Below are 22,404 nucleotides of genomic sequence, written 5' to 3'. Positions count from 1 at the left end.
ATTAATCATTTTAAAATATTAATATTTACTCACATTACGTCATTTGAATCACATGGTTTATTTTAGGATGAAAAAAAACCTGAATCACAATTAACAAGTACACTGATTTTATTTTCATTTAGAATTTTGTTTATTTGATCTAAGGAAACATTTGAAGACTGAAGCTGGTATTGATAGATTAATGAAATTGTAGCTTTACAGAGAGAAAAAGTCAAAAAAGAGAGGCTTCTTCTGACTTTAGGTAGGACTTTGTTTATTCATGGTTAGGGAACATGTTGTCACCCACTTCTAAGGGTTGATAAAATTCCTACAGAAGGAGGGATGTGGTTCCTTATAGGGACAAAAAAGACTTCTGTAGTTCACAAGGGAAGCTATGAAATGTAGTCTTTCAGCAGAAAAATATCATTCTTAAATCTGAGGGGACAAACACACACACACACACACACACACACACACACACATGCACAAAGTAGGTATAGAGATATGGAATAGCTTTATCTTACTCCTGATTTTAATGGAATTGATTTGAGTTTCCCTCCATTTAGTTGATGTTGCAGGTTTGCTGTCAACCGTTGGTTACAAACCAGCTTGTATTAATATGCAGGGTGTTATAGCTGTTTACTTCTGGGAAAGATCTTGGTCAAAGGGGTTAGTTCTCAGCCCATTGAAGAGGGAAACTCTGGTCCTATAGTGGCAGATATTCTTTGATCATCAGCTACAATGAATCTTGTGATTGCCATACCATATTTCTCAAAAATCTAGGAAAATAATTATACAGCACCAGAAGCAGATGACTTAATTACATAGTCAAATTGAGAGGCTTTCTAGGAAGGTTTAGGGTTATGCGGCAGCAGAGGTGAAAAATACAGAATGGGCCTGTGAGGGTGGGCACAGATTTGATTCATGGTGACAGTGACTGATCCTACTGCCAGGACTATTTCATTAAAATGAGCCAGCAGGAATTACAGAAAGTTACAGGGCACCAAATGAAGAAAGACAGGAGATAATGGAGAACTAATGTAACAAATTGTGTCTTGCCTGCTGTGAAAGGAGTGAATTTTATTTACATTTCAAATGTTATTCCCTTTTTGCATTTCCCATCTATATAGCCCCTATCCCATTCCTCTCCCCCTTCTTCTATGAGTGTGTTTTCCCACCCATTCAACCACCTCTTCCCACCTTCTCATCCTGACATTCCCTTACACTGGGGATCAAGCCTTGGCAGAACCAAGGGCTTCTCCTGTTGGTGCTAAAAAAGGCCATCCTCTACTACATATGCAGCTGGAGCCATGGGTCTGTCCATGTGTACACTCTTTGGATAGTGGTTTAGTCCCTGGACGCTCTGGTTGGTTGGTATTGTTGTTCTTTTTTTTTTTTAACTTGAGTATTTCTAATTTACATTTCGAGTGTTATTCCCTTTCCTGGTATCCAGGCAAACATCCACCTAACCCCTCCCCCTCCCCTTCTTTATGGGTGTTCCCCTCCCCATCCTCCCCCCATTGCCACCCTCCCCCCAACAATCACGTTCACTGGGGGTTCAGTTTTAGCAGGACCAAGGGCTTCCCCTTCCACTGGTGCTCATACTAGGCTATTCATTGCTAGCTATGAGGTTGGAGCCCAGGGTCAGTCCAGGTATTGGTGTTCTTATGGGGTTGCAAGCCCCTTCAGCTCCTTCAATCCTTTCTCTAACTCCTCCAATGCGGACCCTAGTCTTAGTTCAATGGATGGCTGCAGACATCCACCTCTGTATTTGCCATGCTTTGGTAGAGCCTCTCAGGAGACAGCTATATCAGGCTCCTTTCACCATGCACTTTTTGGCATTAGCACTATTGTTTGGGTTCGGTGACTGTATGTGTATGGATTAGATTCTAGGTGGGACAGTCTATGGATGGCCTTTACTTCAGTCTTTGCTCCAAACTTTGTCTCCATATTTCCTCCTATGAATATGTTTGTTCCCCCTTCTATGAAGGATTGAAGGATCTACACTTTGATCGTCCTTATTCTTGAGCTGTATATGGTCTGAAAATTGTATCTTGGGTAATTCAAGCTTTTGGGATAATATTCACTTATCTGTGAATGCATACAATGTGCATTTTTTCTGATTGGGTTACCCGACTTAGGATAATATTTTCTAGTTCCATGTATTTGCCTAAGAATTTCATGAAGTTACTGTTTTTAATAGGTGAGTAGTATTTCACTGTATAAAAGTATTGCGTTTTCTGTATCCATTCCTCTGTTGAAGGGTGTCTGGGTTGTTGCCAACTTCTGGCTATTATAAATAAGGCTGCTATGAACATAATGGAGCATGTGTCCTTGTTATATGTTGAAACATCTTTTGGATATATTCTCAGGAGTGATATAGTTGGGACTTCAGGTAGTACCCTGTCCAATTTTTTGAGGGAACTCCAGACTGATTTCCAGAGTGGTTGTACTGGCTTGAAATCCCACCAACAGTGAACAACCATTCCTCTTTCTCCACATCCTTGCCAGCAACTGTTGTCACCTGAGTTTTTGATTTGAGCCATTTTGACTGGTATGATGTAGAATCTCAGGGTTGTTTTGATTTGATGACTAAGGGTGTTGAACATTTATTTAGGTGCTTCTTAGCCATTGGATATTCCTCAGTTGAGAATTATTTGTTTAGCTCTGTACCCCATTTTTAATAGGGTTATTTGGTTCTCTGGAGTTGAACTTCCTGAGCTCTTTGTATATTTTGGATATTAGCCCTCTATCAGATGTAGGATTGGTAAAGATCTTTTCCGAATTTGTTAGTTGCTATTTTGTTTTATTGACAGTGTCCTTTACCTTACAGAAACTTTGAAATTTTATGAATTCCCATTTGTCAATTCTTGTTCTTAGACCATAAGCCATTTGTGTTCCGTCCAGGAAAATTTTTCCTGTGCCCATGTGTTTAAGGCTTGTCCCCACTTTTTCTTCTATTAGTTTGAGTGTATCTGGCTTTTTTGTGGAGGTCCTTGATCCACTTGTAGTTGACCTTGAACAGGGTGATAAGAATAGATTGATTTGCATTCTTTTACATCCTGATCTCCAGTTGAACCAGCACCATTAGTTGAAACTGCTATCTTTTATTCCACTGGATGGTTTTAGCTCCTTTGTCCAAGATCATAGGTATGTGGGTTCATTTCTGGGTCTTCAATACTATTCCATTGATCTACCTGCCTGTCTCTGTACCAAGGTCTCTTTAGCCAGAGTTTTTCCACAACATTTAAAAGGTCTGCGTGTAGATGTACCTGGAACAAGTAAGTGCAGCTGTGGCAGGGTGAGAGTTAAAGGAAAATATTTTGTGGAAAGTTTTGTTTGGAAATATGGTGAAGTTCTATAAGTGAAACATTTAAAAGACAGAGTAAAAAGGTAAATGTAAGGATAATCAGGATTCAAGAGTGATCCAGGGAAGGGTCATACTGGGAGGGGAGCAGAAAGGAGTTTTTCTGGTCCCCCTGTGTTTAGGCCCCATTTGATCAAGTAGGGGTCTGTTGGTGGGGAAACAGCATTGGGTGAGAAGGATACAGACCCCTTCTTTAGCAGCAGTCAAAGCTAGTCTTTTTTAACTATGGAATATTGTAGCAGTCAAGGAATTGAGCTAGTATTAAGCTAATCTGAGCTAGTAAGATAGAGAGGTTGCAAGGACAGCTTCTTGCAACTGTTTTAACAACAAGACTCCCAAACAATGCCCAGAGGTTGGCCCATGGTCCATTAGTGCCCTGATAGAGGTCTCTGGACAGCATTTAAGGGTTTGGAATATTAATCTCTCAATACTTGCTTTGAGCTGACATATGGTCAATGAGTAGAGCAACATGTAGAGTGCCTCATAGGAGTTTTCACACAAGGGGCAAGGATTAAACTTAACAGTTGGCAAAGATCAAGAACTGGAGGTAGAAATGGGAAGAAGGATTGTGGGAGGGGGTAACTTGTTGTGGGTAGTGAGCCATATGTAAAGTGACTGAGTAAATGATTTAGTTAACTCATTTTTAAAAACTCGAGAGTAATGACCGTACAACTTTGTTGGGAACGTTAAAAAACAAAATTAAATGCAGAAAACGTTTTTATCTAAATTAACATGAATTAAATAAAATTTCACATGGCTGAAGCATGTACCAGAGATCTATAAGAGAAAAAGATAACTGTAGTTATTTGTTTGTTACATCAATTTGAACAAGCGCCTTAAACACTGTAAAAAGATAGTGAAAATCATCATCAAAGAAATAAATCTGGCCAAAATGTGTTGGAGTGATACTCATTGCTTCTATATAAGATAATAGACGTGTTATAAATATTATCAATGCCAGTTTTTATTTAATGAACAGAAACAGGATATTTAAAATAAAACAAAATGTCTGATTAGAAAAAATTTTAAGAGTGTAATTTTAAAAATTAAGACTATTACCTCAAATAGTCATAGTTCTTGAAAATATTAATTAGAACAATTTTTGCATCAAATTGCTATACATATGTTCCAAGATCATATACTAAATATCAGGCTGCATAAACAATTTCATTCTAAGGGTTCCCCCCAAAGAAATTCTTTTTAATTTTCCATTTAAAAATACTCTCAGAGGCAACAACTGTCTTGTTTTCTCATCAACAGGTACTTCTCTAAAACAATGTAGAACTTTCTAAGTTACTAGACAAGTCAAGGACTACAATCTCGGGAATAAATGTTTCATTTTACAAAGTTTTCTAAAATTGACACTATGAAAAGTACCTTTTAAAAATCTCTAGGTTTTTATTCTACATACTCAACTAGCAGATGAAAGATGAAAAAAAGTCAGCTGTGTCAAATCTGTAAAAATATTTACATACAGCATACACTGAAATAACAAAGAAGTCTCTAGTCAACCTTTTTTCTCCTTTTATTGATGGATAAATCTCTAGGTCAGTATATTACTGACAGAAGTATTTTTCTTAACATAACTTACTTTAAAAATAGATCAGTTTTATAAAACACATAAAGTAAATTATCAAATTAAATGAGCTTTTGGCTCCTTTGTAACATTAGCAAGCATTATTACCAAAACCTCTATACTATTTGTAGACCTCAAGGTAAGAATGCAGGCACTGGCCCTGGCACTCTACTTCATCAAAGTCATCTCCTGAAGAATCTGGCAACTACCTTTATTTGGGGAACATGGGCCGATGGGTTGTGGATCCTGAAATTAGCTTTACTAAGAGGAAGGGTGGAAAGTGGGGTTAAATGCCCAATTTAACTAGGGTGGAGGCCCCATACTAGTTGTGTGGTAGATTTAGATACAATTGACATTGACAGTATTTTCATAATGTTCAATAGACATTGAAGGCAGAGTAATTGTTATTTTCTTCCCTTTTTGAGACCTCTAGGATCTGAGGTCTCATTTTGCACAATAATTCATTTGACATATCAGACATGAGGAGTAATTCATCTTCAGATAAGGAGGGGTATTTATTTTTATTTATTATTTTTATTTTTTTATTTTTCTATTCATATCTATGCAGCCAGCAGTAGAAGCAGCAAATTTCTGACAGGACTTATTCCTCATGCATTCTTGTCCTGCAGTAAAGCTACAATGAATTTTACTCTGGTAGGATGGTTTTCCATCCAAGAGAATTACCATGCAAGAGTATTATAATTTTTCCCATTGTACTAAAGTATTCAATCTTTTATAAGCAATTTTAAAAATGCCTGATTGTAATATTAGTTTGTATTAATCATATTTAACTTTATATTAAATGTATTTTGCTTTATTTTAAGTTGTCTCTGTTACAACGTTTTTTATTTTCATTTTCTTAGCATGACTGATCATTAACGTGTATATCTTAATTATCTTTTACAGTATACAGTTAGTAATTATTTTATAAAATTACAGTTTTATAATTTTATTACTTTTAAGTTGGAGCCTTAAAAGTATAATTCTTGAGTTAAAGGTCCTAATTGACAGAAAGACTGGCCTTTTTAATGTAATTTTACAAGTTTTCAGTTTTTTATATAACCAAGGTTCTCCAAATAATTAAAGCTTAATCAAGATAATAAAAATATTACAGTTTTATATGAATAAGTTTCACCAAGTAGTTAAATCTTAACAAAGATAGATAAAGTATTATATTTTTATAATTCAGTTTTACCAAATGGCTAAACCTTAATAAAGTTAGCAAAAATATAACAGTTCTTTTATATGATCCAATTGTTAGATGCCTGGTATTGCTTCTTTACTCTAAATAAGCAGTACAATGATCACTAGAGGGACACTATATGATCACCTTAACCAAATTGGCACTAAAGTCAAGTGGAACACTTCTATCCTGATGAGGTCACCATCCAAGATTGCAGCAAGCCATGTGATCCTTCAAGATGAGCCCATTAAGTACATACCTATTTCCTAAACAAAAGTTGAGTCCAAGTTAGATACATGTGATTCAGTAGCAAACTAAGGTTATCTATGCAGAGCCTTTAAGCTATTAACCCTTTATTGTTACAGATTTTTAAGCTGATGTTTTCTACTTGGACTTTTACAGCCTTTTTAAACATCACTTACATATTTGAGACCTGAGACATATATATATATATATATATATATATATATATATATGTACTATATGATATATATGCTAAATTAGAGTGGAGAGTATTCAGAGAATTAAATCTCTGTGATTACACTTACTTATATTTAGAAATAGTAACCAAAACGAAAAATGGTTTGGAGTAATTAAAGAATTTAGCAAACTTAAGAAAAGAACATGAGATACACAGCAATAATCCCTTTTGGGACAGTTTAGCACCCAGTGCCTATTTCTAGGCTGTTCAATGTTTTGTTCTCCTCCCTGTCACAGAGTCAGATGGCCAGCCTGATCCTGGACAGAGACATTGGATAAAACTTTTAAGCAAACATGCTTAGATTATAGCAGACTTGTCAAATTACAACCCCAGTAGAACAGCATGAAAAATATATTTCAATATTATCCATATACAAGTGGTGTTTGAATCTAGGACATTGAATGCAGAAATTTATGTATCCATAATCAGTTGTGTGTGTCTAGAGATAGGACCAGACAATACATAATGTATTTACCTCTTAGCCGTTAAAGATGCAAGCAGGATTTTTCAGGTTTAGAGAAGCAGAAATATAAGTAGGTGAAAAGAAGGCATAAGGCAAAGGAGGCATAAGTCTAAAGAGTTCTATGCTTTCTGGGTGGCCACCTGGATCAGCCTGTCACAACTGCCATGTGGGCCCATATCCAGCTCTTTGAGTCAGTTGGTCCCAACAACAACTCCATCTACAATGAGTCAGTACTACAAAACCATATCCAAGAGCATGTCATTGCCACCAAAGATGAAATCCTAAAGAACGGATGTGATTGGAGCAGTTTCAGTGATTGTCCTTTATGGTGCTTCAGGGATGAGCTGGACCAATGACTTGTGGCAATAAATGTTTTCATGTAGAACTATGTGGGCAAAATAGCTTAGTGATGTACTACAGTTTCTAATGCTAACACATTGAATGGATTTGTGATTGAAGGGTCAGGAGAATGGAGGAACAGAGTGGTCATACATTCTGAAGAGAGGCTGAACCATTCTTATGGCCTGAGCTACTGCTGGAGGCCATGTTGATGTGCATGGTCTATACTGCCTCCTGAGGTCATGTTGATATCTGTGGCTAGTGATGTTTAGAGGGCCATGTCTGGTTCTGTGGTTCTGCTGCATTATCTATGGCCTATGTCGCTACTGAAGGTACCACTAAATGCAGATGTCTGTAGTCCATGCTGGTGTAGAGGCCATGTTAGGGTACACGGTCCTGCTATTGTTGAGGGTCATGTAGATGTTGATGGGATCCATGTTACCCCTGAAGGCCAAGTGCATGCCCATGGTCTGTGCTGCCATCTCCACTATTATTGATGTATGTGAGCCATGCTGTTCTCTAGGAACCATGTGATGACCATGGTCCATGTTGTCAAAACTGTGCTGGGGCCCATGGTCCTGTTGCAGTTGGAAACCAAGTTGATGTCATGTCCGAGTTACAACTGAAAGTTTTGAGGATGTCCTGGTCTGGGCTATGCACTGAATCCATGATGATGCTCTCTGAGCATCTAACAGGCTGCCTCTGGGGACTCTGTTGCTGTCCTTGACCTGTACTGCTACTAGAGACTATCCTGAGGTCTATGGAACATGCTAATACTGTAGACATAGAGCATGTTTGTGGTCCATGCTGTCACCAGATACCTGTGGAAGACCATGGAGACTATAGAAGGAAGGACCTTCTACAGTGGTATCAATGACAGCAAGCTCACATTGAAAGAGACATAGAAAACTATGACAACCCCTACATCCAACCCCTGGAAAAGGAACAAACTAGATAGAAAGCCATTACAGAGAACTCTTAAAAATGTGATAAAGATGCTCTCAACAATAGATGGTTACTGGCAAGGGTAGGGTTGAGGAAGGACTCACTTTTCTTTACTGGACTAGCTACCTGGAGTTTGACCAGGCTCCAATGACTACATGGACAACACAAATTTGGTTTAATATTGTTTGTTGGCCTTTCTTTTGTTTTTTACTCTTTGGTGGTGGTGGGGTAGGACATAAGACTGAGGAGAACAGATCTGGTAGGACTGGGAGGTAAGTGTGATCAGCATGCATTATGCAAAATTTCCGAATAATCAATAAAAATATTATGTTAAAATAATTCTATGCTACCGTAGTCAGGAATAATTGCAAAGATACAAGTTTGGAGGCTCAGCAGAACCAAGAAGCAATCTGTCTCAGGAAATGTCAAAAACAATAAAATTAAAGTGAACTATGAGTTTCATTAAAGAAGAAGCCTTAGAGCATAGGGCTATTCCATCTTATGGAGTTATTTAAACCTGGTTAGATACTAAAAATGAAAACTGGCAAATTTGTGCCAACAATACCCATTTGAATTGTGGAATTGCAGTGAACCTCAGACCCTAAGTCAATAAAATGTTTTCATAGTTTTTAGCTAAATCTCTTGGATTTTTTAACCTGTTGTTTAGAGCGTCATCTAAGTGTTGAAATGACTAAACACATCAGTTAATAAAGGAAACCCCCAATTGAATGGGACAATTCCAGGGCTGAAGAACTGCAGGACTCATGAAAGATTCTCAAGAGATTTCAAGTGAAGGTATCTTATCCAGTGAAAGTCTTCTGTCCTGTAGACTGAGTGGGCTTCACAAAATAAAGCTCCAATGAGCTCCTGGATCTAACTAAGGTGCCTCTTTATTAGGCCGAGATTAAATTAGCTGGGCATTTAACTGTTGCATAATTGTGAATAGAACCTGGCTTCCCACCTAGATTAGGCTATCTGGGAAAGACAGTAAGATAACAGAAAAGGTCAAAGGCAGATTGATAACAAAAGGTTTCCTGACAGATATTGGTAGTGGTTTAGTTCCTAGACTAGTCTTAGAGCTGCCTGCTAGTTAGCCTGATGCTTTCCTGGGTTTCACCACCATGTGATAGATGCATTAAAAGGTAGCTTTAGAGATACAGACAGTTAAAGGGGAGCTTGGTCAGACTTTAGGAGGGACCATATTTCTTCATAGCAAGGGAGCATTTTCTCACACATTTTCTCATTCATTCACATAATGGCAAGAAGGCCTAAAGAGAATGGCGATGTGCAGCCTTTTATGGAGGCAGAAACAACTTTTATGGTCCACAAGGAAAACTAAACGAAAAATGGAGTCTTTCCAGAGGAAACCATCAGGTGTCTTGCTACATTTTAATGTGATTAAACACTTATGTTATTTCTCTGTCTTTAGCCTGCAGTGACCTGGAATTCAGAGAAGTGGCAAACAGACTGCGAGACTGGTTCAAGGCGCTTCATGAGAGTGGGAGCCAGAACAAGAAGACAAAAGCATTGCTGAGGCCTGAGAGAAGCAGTAAGATTTTAACACTGAATAGAGCTGTGTTATCTGGAAGACGGTGCCCTAGATCCAGTGGGTGAACCTCTCAGAGTAAACACACTTGTCAACACTTATCCCTTACCTTGTGAGCTCAAGTCCCAATGGGCTACTTTTCAGGACGCTGTTTAGAACTGAAGAAAGGAAGAAGGAATAAAAGAAAGGAATTCCAAGCTCGCTATATAGGAGGATAAGATTAATAATAAGGGTTTTGTATTAAATACTACACAGAGAACATAAGGAGACTCACCTGGATGTTGATGACATGTTTAATTTGGTCCTGTCTGAAGTGGATCGATAAGTTCTCTAAAAGTCATTTGCACATAGAGTGCTTGGCTAGCATGCGATTTAGCATCTGCACCAGTTGCTACTTCCACCCATTGAGCGAATGTCGAATATCACAATTTTTGAGTCAAATTACAGTAAGCTATAATTAACACTGGCCAGGATGATGAACTCTGGCCAGGTCCATTCTGTGGTTTCCGGAAAATGGTGAGTCAAATGGATCACATTTTATAGAGGCTTATAAGGTAAACCCATTAGGTACAAACATACATCTTGACATATTTCCTACTTATATACCTCCTAATACATGTGATCAAGCATCCAGTTCAGGTGAGTCAAAGAAACTTGTTTAGGGAAGTAAAAATTTTGGCTTGTTATCTTCATAGCCTCTTGCATTTCAGGACATATCTGTCCTTGGGCAAAGGGATTTTAACTTAGAGGCATTTTTGTCTATGGATCTCTTAGATACATTAATTAAAGCTTAAAACATATCTTTGGTTTTCAAGTAGAAAGTAGAAAAACAATAGAACCAACACCCCCGCCCCCCAAAAAAAGCTTTGAAAGTTGCCAGTAGAAAAATAAAAAAGCGGTATTACTAGGAACAATTTTATATTTCATTTATATGAAATTTATTTTTTCTCTTTATATAGTATTCTTTTTCACTTTTATTTTTTTACAGTCTACTCATTACTCCCTTCCTCCCAGTCTGCCCTCCCAGAATTGCTCATCCCACTCCTCCTCCTGCCCACACTCTGTCTCCAAGAGGAAGTTTCCTCCCCCTTATTTTTATTTAATGAATTTTAGAAGGATTTTGAAATATGGCTGAATATTTAAGAGGTCAGAAATTTTTTTTTCTAAGAAGAAAGGGAAATATGGAGGAGCTAACCATATGAGTTCTGTAGCTTAAGTAGCAAAAACACTTTCTGACATGCAACCCTCATTGTTTACCCTAATGATTATGAGAATCTGTTCTACTTAGGGCCGTCAATATGGAGTTTCTGTCAAGATGACAGCAATATCACACAGTTGACTGAAATGTTCATATTTTTGTGAAATATTTTCCTTAGTATTTTTTTAATTAAGTCTTTTTCCTCATAAGCAAAACCTTGTGAATTTATGATTCTTAATTTCTTGTTTTTCCTATTTATCTTCTTGGATATTTTGTGTATTTACATTTCAAATGTTATCCCCTTTTCCCCCTTTCCCATACTCCCATCCATACCTTCCCCTGCTTCTATCATGATATTTCCACTCCCACCCACCTATTCCCACCCACCTATTCCCATCCACCTACTCCCACTTAAACATCATAGCATTCCCCTATACTTGGAAAATGAGCTTTCACAGGGCCAAGGGCTTCTCATCCTATTGATGCCAGAAATGACCTCCTCTGCTACATATGTGGCCAGAGCCGTGGGTCCCTCCATGTGTACAGTTTTACTGGTGGACTAGTCCCCAGGAGCTCTGGGGCAGGGAGGGGTCCTTGTTGGTTGATATTGTTCTTCCTAAAGGATTGCAAACCCCTTAAGCTCCTTCAGTCCTTCTCTACCTTCACTATTGGTGTCCTGTGCTCAGTTCAATGGTTAGGTGCAAGCATCCCGATCTGTATCAGCAAGGCTCTGGCAGAGGCTCTCTCTTGTCAGCATGCACTTCACAGGATCCACAATAGTGTCTGGGTTTGGTGGCTACATATGGATGGATCCCCAGGTGTGGCAGTCTCTGGATGACCTTTCTTTCAGCCCCTGCTCCACCATATTTCCTCAGATGACTACTTTGTTTCCCCTTCTAAGAAAGATTAAAAGCATCCATATTTTGGTAGTCCTTCTTGAGCTTCATATGGTTCATGAATTGTTTCTTGGGTATTCCAAGCTTTTAGGCTAATATCTACTTATCAGTGAGTGCATACCATGTGCGTTCTTTTGTGACTGAGTTATCTCACTCAGCATAATATATTCTAGTTCCAACCATTTGCCTAAGAATTTCATGAAGTCATTGTTTTTAATAGCTGAGTAGTACTCCATTGTGTAAATGTACCACATTTTCTGTATCCATTCCTCTGTTGAAGGATATCTGGGTTCTTTTCAGCTTCTGGCTATTATAAATGAGGCTGCTATGATCCTAATGGATAGCATCATGTGACCTTATTATATGTTGGAACATCTTTTGGGTTTATGCCCATGAGTGATATAACTGGGTCCTCAGGTAGTACTATGTCCAAATTTCTGAAGAATCTCCAGACTGATCTCCAGAGTGGTTGTATCAGCTTGCAATCCTACCAACAATGGAGGAGTGTTCCTCATTCCTCACATCATTGTCAGAATTTGCTGTTACCTGAGATTTTAATCTGATCTGACTGGTATGAGGTGGAATCTCAGTGTTGTTTTGATTTTCATTTCATTGTTGACTAAGGATGTTGAAGATTTTTTTAGGTACGTCTCGGCCATTCAATATTCTTCTGTTGAGAATCTCAGATCAAAGACAAAGTGATCATCAAGCAAGGTAAAGATCAAAGTGATCACACCAGGTAGCAATCAAACAAGACAATAAGGTCTCCATAGTCTCTGGGTCTGGGGCTATAACAGGATTATCAAGAGAAAAGCAAAGTCATACAGTCCTTGGCTGTGTTTACCTTGATCCTTGCATTAGCCCAAATGTGAATGTTCTTATCTGAGCCTACTTCTTTCAGCCCAGAATTTTGACAAGTACTTGCCAAAATTTCTATAAGTAGCTTTTCAAAATATCTCAAATTACCACAACATAAACTTACAATATCTGTTGTTCATTATCATTTCTGGTGTTGGTGCATCCAGTACTTGCTGTGGTGGGAGAATTGGGTTTCATTGATGGTGCCAGGTAGTCTTGATTTCTGTGGCTTATGTTCTTGTTCTTGCCTCTTGTCATCTGCTTATGTCTGGTGTTAGTTGTTCTTGCTGTCTCTAACTAGGGCTTTTCCCTCCTGTGGGCCTGTGAACTTGTGATCTTAGGAGTGAGAGCACTCCTGGGACACCAGCTTTCTCTGGCAGGTTTTGGGTCCAGAGTGCTGTGGGACAGTCTTAGTTCTAGGTACAGAAGGAGACAGGAAGAGTCTGTCCCAGACTGCTCTGTGGTTCCTGTGCCCAGTGTCCTCCTGTTGGTTCCTCTTAGAGCTTCTGAGAGACCAGCTCTCTCTGGGCAGGATTTAGGTCTGAAGGGCTGTGGGACAGCCTTAGCTCTGGGCACAGATGAAGACACGAAGCATCAAACCTCATTTTCTAACATTATTTAATACATGAGAAAAGTTAGTGACCCATAGAAATAGATTTTTCACTCTGAGAACATATATTCATTTCTTCTCATAAATTTCAGAAATAAATTCCAGTATTTACCAACAGTATTTGAGTTTGGGTATAGTATACAATTTGGGGCAGTGTAAGTGGTTTTCTATCTTTCAGTGTGAATTTATTTTTGTAGTAATAACTAGTTACATCTGTTCCCTATCCTGAATAAAACTTCTGACTTATGGGAGGTCTTTCCATACCATTGGATATATTGATTCTTTAAAAAATTTGCTCTATAATAAACTATATGCAGTTAGAAATTAAAAACACAAATTTGGTTTCATTTAGATATTTAATATGACAGTGAGAAGAATTCAGTTATGTTCCTTTTAATAATTAATTATGATAGTATCATAAAATCTAGAAAAATATTCTGGAAAATTCTATAGCCTTTTAAGTATTTTATGCTTAATTTACAATATCATTTGAACAGGAGAAAAAATTTCAATTAACTTTGTAATTTCAATACAGAGAACATTTTAAATTTAGTGTTCTAGCAAGATAACATTTTGCTTTGTTTTAAAAATATATTGTATATAAATCCTTAAACACTAAGCATCATTAACAAAAAATGTTTTATTAATTTTTTCTAACTCTCTATTTTAATATTTCATAATATATTTGAGTAATACATAGTTTTATTTTGGCACAAATGGCATTTTTAGCAAAATAACATTTTGTATATCTCATATATAATTAATTTTCTGTAAGAGTCATACTTACATAAAATTTTAATTTTAGTATATTTTTACTTTATAAGGAAACATGAGATGGATAATTATAAAGTATTAGGCATCAGCAATTTCAGTAGATTTTATGAATATACATTTTATACTTTTATAGCCATATGCTTCATTGCAGTATGTCTCTTTAATATGCTGAAATAAACATATTTATTCACAGAACCAAGTATGCACATTTCTGTTGGCCATAAAAAGAGGTAAAATATGTACGTTTAAATGTATGCCTTTGCATTTTGTCAATTAAGAAATAGCCGATAGTTGGCTAGCCATTATAAGAATCTGATTTAAAATTAGTAAGGATTTTAAAATTATTTGATGTGAGCTTAATAAACCTAGCTACCTTTGGAATAAATTTTGTCAATCACTTTGATAACAATTATAATATAATAAACAGGAGTAAATTTAATTTTGATGAATGTAATCAGTATTTTATAATATTCTTTTTCAAGATATCTCAAAGTACCACAACATAAACTTACAATATCTGTTGTTCATTATAAAGCTATAACTGCTTTAATTTAATTATATTAAACTAGTCTCTTTTGCCCACTCTTATTTAAATTATAGAATCTAAATTTCAAAAAATTTGATTTATGATTCATATGAATATTTGAAAGCACTATTTTTATTTGGATTTTTTAAAGAATCGAAAGATATAATGTATATATGTATCTCATATAACATAATTCATATATGTATTTATTTGCAATAAAGTTTTCTTTAAGAGCTTTTATTTTATTTGATAATGTCATCTTCACATTTAATTTCACTATCAATGCTTAAACATGTGTAAAACTGCTGGAAGAGAAATCCTTGTGCACACCTGTCTTTATATGTCGATCGATTCCAATATTCATTGTCTAAGGAAATCATGTCTATGGCTTAAAGTTAAACATGGCAGAGATGCTGACTGCATTTGTGAAAAAATGGACACTTTCCATAACAAATAGTTTAATATAGGACTGTTACAGGAAGCACAATGTAAAAAAGGAAGATGCTAGCTTACCTTTAGTTTTCGTTAACACTGTTGTTTCATATTGATTCCCATGAAATTCCTTTTGGTATTGCTGTTTCATGAATACAAGTAGATATTATTAGATAGAAATTAAAATTACAAATTGATGAAATTCATCCTTTTCTTTCCATAAAAATTTCTATTCATCTCTTCCAATGTATATATTTCCTTGTTAATATTAAGTATCTTAACGTAAATTGTGGTGCAACACTGAAAGAGTGGTTTACTGACTAAGCAGAGACAGAAGAATAAATAAAAATATTATTTGTCATATTATTTATATGCCTTTGCATTTTGAGTTTGGGTATAGTGTACAACTTTGTATCAGTCAAAGGTGATCTGTTGGACATGGCTCTCAGGAATAGAAAACTGAAGTAAAACCTTGTCCTGAGCCCCACACGTGAAGGTGTTTGTCTCCTTTAAGATATGATGAGACCCATGGCTGTGAAGGTAACTAAGAATGAACTCGTTATGAGCGATTCTATAATAAATTAGGCTGGATTTAAAACCACCTGTGAGATACACCTCTCTGAAGGCTTTTTCAGAGATATTTAACTAAGAAAAAAAAATGTTCTATCCTGGATATTGGTTAAAGCTCTGAATAGAATATAAGAGTAAAGATAAGGAAGCTTAATTTAGCCCATATCTTTAATTCTTCTTGCTGGAATACTGTCCTTAGCACATACCTCTTATCTCTCTTGCTGGAATATAGACATGCCCTAAGTTCATACCTTTAATACCCAACAATAAAGGTCAAATTACTTTGTAAAAGCAAACACCCATGATTGAACTTGATATCTAACTGAGATTTCACAGAGTAGGATATGTCCAACACTCATGAGAAGAGAGAGGAAGGAGAGGCTATTTAAGAGAGAACATGACACAAAGAGAGAAAGAATGTGGGGGAGGGGAGTTTTACAGGGATAGTTATAGAGACACAGGTTGCAGAAAGAGAACAAGCTAGACATGGGTAGACTGAAGAGACATAGAATGAGAAGAATCCAGAAAATTAGAGCATATTAACAATGATAGCATAAGGCCAAGAGCAATTCAGTTGAGTTTGAGAGAGAGAGATGAGAGAGAGAGAGAGAGAGAGAGAGAGAGAGAGAGAGAGAGAGAGAGAGACAGAGAGAGACAGAGAGACAGAGACAGAGAGACAGAGAGACAGAGACAGAGCACAAAGGTGGACTGAATCAGCTAGCTAGGAAAGGATTTTGAGATAGAAGAGCTGAATTAAATCAGCAAACCAGAGTTCAGAAAGAGCTAAAAGAGGTAACCTTATGCAGCAGCAGGTTACAGAGGCTGAAAACATTCTGGGCCTAGATAAGAATGTACAGAATTTAGACGCTTCCAGAACTTAGCTTAGGTTAGCAAATTGAAGCACTAAACCTCAGACAACAATATCAACAGGAGGATAAAATTTACAATTACACAGCTAAGAGAGTTAGAAGGACTCTTTGGCTTGCAGCCCGGGCTGTGATGGACTGTGCCATTTGTCTACACAGTGAAATGCACCGCTTTCTCCATCACCTTGCTTTTGGCGCACACTTTGACACAGAAATAAGAAAAATAACTAACTCAGTCATTGTACAGTACCCAGTAACAGGAGGATATGGCTCTCACGAATAGAAAACTGAAACCTTGTCCTGAGCCTTACACATGAATGTGTTTGTCTCCTTTAAAATATGATGAGACCCATGGATATGAATATGAAATGTGGTTTCATGGAGAATGGAGAAGTTGTTTGTGTGACTGACTGTCAATCAACATTCCTGAAAGTTTTACATGTGTTACACATCTTCTTCTTATGACATAACTTAGAAACAGATAGTAATAGTAGATTTTTCCATTAAGACAATACTAGTTTGATGTTCAGTTGACCAAATATTATCAAAGCCTTTACATAAAGGATGGTAAGCCAATGTAGAAAGGAATCACTTTGAACCTAGACTATAATAAATATTTCCCAGTATATGTTTAAATCAATGAAATGACAGTAATATATCTTTTAAAGACATGGAACAAATTGATAAAGATTTAAAAAATCTTTATTTTAAGTTTCATATACAAAAAAGGCTTCATGAATATTGTTGGGATCCAATAGTCACCCACAAACCACACAAACACTGATCTCAGCCAGGCAGGGATAACCATCCAACACACATCATAAGATTGATTAATCAAGGCCATATCTCAGAATTAAGGGCTGAGACTATGACCCCAAATGTGTTTTCCTGTCAGCTTATAAGGGCTAAAACCACAAAAACCACAGGTAGCTCAGGCAGCTACAGGAAGTGCTGCCTAGTGGTCAGCATTGACTTGAGCCATTTTACACATTAACAGTTGATATTGACCTTTAATTTGTTAGGTCCTATGTAAACCTTTGTGTAATTTCTTAAGATTAACAAATCTCATAACAAACAGAACATAACAGGGTATGTGATCAGCATGACCTTGCTCTGAGTCAAGTTATTTTTGCAGGCACATTACAGCAACAATATGAAATAGCTAGCAGGCGTGGAACAAAATGGTTACAGCTATACTGGGAGAGCGGGGCTCAACAAATATATATTCTTGGAATAAATCTGAACATAGTCACTGAAAATTAATAATTGTAGAAAGGCAATTGAATGATATAAACACTTTTACGGACATTATAATATTCAACTGAAAGAAAGAGATTCTTATGTATTACTGTGTTGTGATTACCAGTTTTAGAGGCCTCTGTAACTTTTGTGTTTGAATTACATGCCAAATTTTGCTTTTATTTTTTAAAATTAAAAGAAGAAGTAATAGCAGAATTATACTGAGAATCTTTAAGGTAACTTTTAATGGAGTTTGTTTAGTACTATGAAAGGAATATGGAATTAATTTCCATTTTATCATCTTAGAACGGAGGGTAGAGATGAGCATCACATGCAAAACCCTCATATAAGCGCCTGACTCTCTGAATCGGATGATCTCTTATGTTGCTTCTTACCCACCAAATGTTCTTCACAGTGAGAGAAAATGATGGAATTACTTGCACCCCCAGGGTATACAAACGCATTCCAATTTCTCGCCGAGACGTTGCTCACTTTGTGTCATGCTGTCCTCACATTGAGAGGAAGATTGAATTCAGAATCAGATGGATTAAAATAATACCCCATTTTAATGAAATAGGAGCCTTCTAGGTATAACAGGAAAGTTCATCTACTGAAAACAAACATCTAAAGTTAGAAGATAAATTTTCTCTTCTCATTTCAAGTAATAAAATGAAACAACCAGATCATTGCTTATTTTCGTGTTTCTAATTATTGAGACATCTGGCAGCTTCTTCTTTTATTAGGACGATGTTGTAACTTTCTCTATAATGAAATTTAATTATGTACCATAGCGCTACTAAGGTATTATCCTAAAAAAAATGATATTGGAATTTTGATCGACACAATGTTTGAAAATATTGCTATTCTATGTATTTTAATGTATAATTATGAAGCAAATATGTATAGAATTTATTTAATGCAATGAAGCTATCACATTTCATTATTCCTTGGGAAATGACTACATTGGTTGCCTTGGCAGCACAATAAACTCTAGTTAGATTTTGATCCTTAGAAACATTTGATATCACACACTGGGAACTATTGTTACCACCAGCAAGTTGGAAATCCATAAGAAATAAATTTCTAACCACTGGCTGAATAAAACTTCATCAGTCATGTTGTATTCTTAGCCAAAAAGGGAACTTTTCTCCTTAACTAAAATAGTTTGTTGTTTTCAGGTTAAATTTTAGTAAGAATCTAAACCTACCTTGAAGAAAGTGGCTAAAATTATACCTGATCTTTTCATCATCTCTAGCAATTAGGAGAATGAAAATCTAAAACAACTCTGAAATTTCTTCTTACCTTTGTCATAATGGCAAACATGGACAAGACAAACTACAACTTCAGAAAAAAATATGGAGTGTTTGACTACTAAGTATCTTGAAGTGTTCAATAATTAGTAGCTAAAACCAAGGGAATATATAAATTGAACATAAACCAAATAATTAAGAACTATAATAACTTGTAGAGATTTTAATGTAAAACAAAATGACTCTATTCCTTGAACCAGATGCAAGGCAATAAATAACAATTAATTTTATGAAAATTCTTTTGAGACATGAATATGTTAAATTATTTTCAATATATCATAGGAAGAAACTATATTTAGTACTGCGTATTCACACTTTGTTTATTTTAACTGGGCACTAACTTATGTATTTATTTTTTAATTTTATTTAATTTTCTTTTTTTTAACAGTCCAGATTTTATCCCCCTTTCACATCCCAAACCTCCTCTCCCCATCTCCATGAGGATATCCACACACTCCCACTCCTACCCCACTAGACCACCTCACTCCCTGGGGCCTCCTGTCTCTTGAAGCTTAGGAGCATTTTCTCTGACTAAGTAACAGACCTGGCAGTCCTTTGCTATATATGTGTTGGGGCCTCATATAAGTGTATGCTGCCTTGTTGGTGGCCAGTGAAGTAGAGATCTCGGGGATCCAAGTCAGTTGAGATTAATGGTCCTACACTTCCTCCTCAGCTTCTTCCAGCTTTTCTGTCATTCAACCACAGGGGTCAGCATTGTTTGTCCATTGATTGGGTGTAAATATCTGCATCAGACTCTTTCAGCTGCTTGTCGAATCTTTTGGAGGGCTGTCATGATAGGGCTGGGCACTAACATATATGAAGAGAACTATTATATCTTTTATTAACATACATTCACTCAGTATAGGGTTAAAAAATGTTTACAACAGGCTAACCACATAGAATTTTGTATAATATATGCATTCTCATAGCCTGCTTTTTTGGATAAATGAACTCGTGAATTATACAGTGCTGAATTATACAGCATAGCATTCTATTGCTGTGAAGAGAAAGCATAACCAAAGCAACTTATAGAAAAATATTTAATTAGCAGGGTAGTGCCTTATCATGCTGTAGGAGAGTGCGGCTGCCAGCAGGTAGGCCTGGTGCTTGAGGAGAAGCTGAGAGCTACATCCTTAAGGGGAAACAGTAGGCAGAAAAAGTCACTGGGTGTAGCCTAGAGTTTAGAAGCCCCCAGATCTTAACTAGTGACACAACTTCTCTAACAAGGCCACACCTTCCAATGGTTTCAAGAAAGTTCTACTAACTGAAGATCAAGAACTTGAAATAGAAGCCTGCAGGCACAAGTGTGTTGTGGTTACATATTATATGTATCTATTTCAACCATATTGCTTCAGTTTATTTCATATTCTTTCATATCTATTTCCACCTTCATTACTTTGGAAGTGCAATGTTATGGAGACTTTGTAGTATTTTATTCATATTTGTAAGAGCCTTACTTACCAAAAAAAAAAAAACAAAAACAAAAAACAAAAAACAAAATTAGTGATGATGGTGCTGTGTTTAAGAGCACTTTTAAGTGCATTATACAAAGAAATCTTACTTCTGTTAATCAAATTTGATAGGATTTTACCTTTTAAGTGATATGATAGGATTATTTATATTTTATTTAATTACTGACATGGTTTAATTGTAATTTTTTTTGGTAAATTTCTATTTTTTAAATTTTTTCTTCTGTTTTTTTTTTTCCCGACAGTGCCTTTTTTGGACCAGTCAAATATGTTTTATTTACTTGAATTATCTTTTGGCTTACTGAATATATATATACATATATATGTATATATATAATATATATATAATTTGTATGTCATACTTTATCATTTATTTTACTGTTCTGTTGCTATGATAAAACACCATGATCAAAAGCAACTTGGGGAGGAGAGAATTCATTTGACTTGCATATCCTGAATGGCAGTCCACTGAGGGAAGTTGAGGTAGGAACTCATGGAAGGAACTCAAGGAGGCAGGGCCTGACATAGATCCATCGAAGGATACTGCTTACTGGCTTACTACCATGGCTTCCTCAACCTGTTCCTTTTCTTCTTTGTTTTTTCACTTTTTTCTTTTCCATTTTTTTGTACTTCTTAGGATTTAGGAGATGGGGTTTCTTTTTTTAATGGAGCCCTGGCTGTCTTGGAACTCACTCTGTAGACCAGGCTTACCTGGAACTCACCAAAATTTTTCTACCTCTGCTTCCCATGTGCTGGGATAAAGGTATTTGCCATCACATACTCAGCTTGTTTTCTTATACAGGACAACATGTCCCTGATAGTCTGTGTTCTCCTACATAAATCACTAAGCAAGACAATGTCCTACAGATTAGCCTACTTTCTAAAGGCACTTTCTTAATAGATGGTCTTCTTCCTGGCTATGACTAGCTTGTGTCAAGTTGACAAAAAGTTGACCAATATACACACTAAATCGTCACATATTTTTTCATTAAATATATAATATAAGGCTTAAACTCACATTTTTGAGCAGTAGGCTTGAAGAAACTTTCTTCAAAACCTGGTGACATGAATTTGATTACCAGGAATATGGTGGAAAGAATGAATCTATGTTACACTTTAAATGCGTTTACAATAAAGTCTTTTTTAATTTTATTTTTCTCGAATATTTTATGTATTTACATTCCAAATGTTATTCTCTTTCCCATGTGTCCTTACCCCCTTCCCCTGCTTCTATGAGGATCCTCCCACTCCCACCCCCACACTCCAACCTCAATGCCCTGGCAATACCCTTCATTGGGAAAATGAGACTTCACAGGACCAAGAGCTTTTTCTCCGATTGATGCTGGACAATGCCATCCAGTGCTACATATGTGGCTGGAGTCATGGGTCCCTCCATGTGTACTCATTGGTTGGTGGTTTACCAGAGCCTGGTAGCTTTGGTGGGGTCTGATTGGTTGATATTGTGGTCCTTCCTATGGAGTGTATACTGCTTCTTAAAAGTCTTCATTTTTTTTCTTTTAAATAAAGACAGATTTCTGCCCATTTCATATATTGTTTTTCATTCTATCTGAAAACTTTTATATTTCAAACTGTATAATGCCTCTCTTTTAAATAAAATCTTTCCTAGTTTTGTTATTTCAGAATAAATCATCCCATCTTTTTTTGAATATCTTGTCACTGTATCATAGTTTTGTGCTGAGAGACTTATTTTCTTTTGGCATGAAATGACTTCCAATTATTTGTATCTGCCTCCTATAGTTTGATTTCAGATCTGTGG

General features: G+C 36.3%; 1 protein-coding gene across 4 annotated transcripts in view; it reads left to right on the top strand.

The window, feature by feature from the left end:
- The window catches only part of Spock3 (SPARC (osteonectin), cwcv and kazal like domains proteoglycan 3), a 383,461-nt gene that overhangs the window by 349,726 nt on the left and 11,331 nt on the right, over nt 1-22,404 (top strand). For all 4 annotated transcript variants that reach the window (XM_032918963.1, XM_032918962.1, XM_032918964.1 and 1 more), the window contains one exon: nt 9,763-9,882. In XM_032918963.1, the coding sequence (XP_032774854.1) occupies nt 9,763-9,882 (120 nt within the window). The remainder of the gene's footprint in view (nt 1-9,762; nt 9,883-22,404) is intronic.

This window comes from Rattus rattus, chromosome 13, assembly GCF_011064425.1.
Source record: "Rattus rattus isolate New Zealand chromosome 13, Rrattus_CSIRO_v1, whole genome shotgun sequence".
Classification (NCBI taxonomy): Eukaryota; Metazoa; Chordata; class Mammalia; order Rodentia; family Muridae; genus Rattus; species Rattus rattus.
This window is presented reverse-complemented; position numbering and strand designations above follow the sequence as displayed.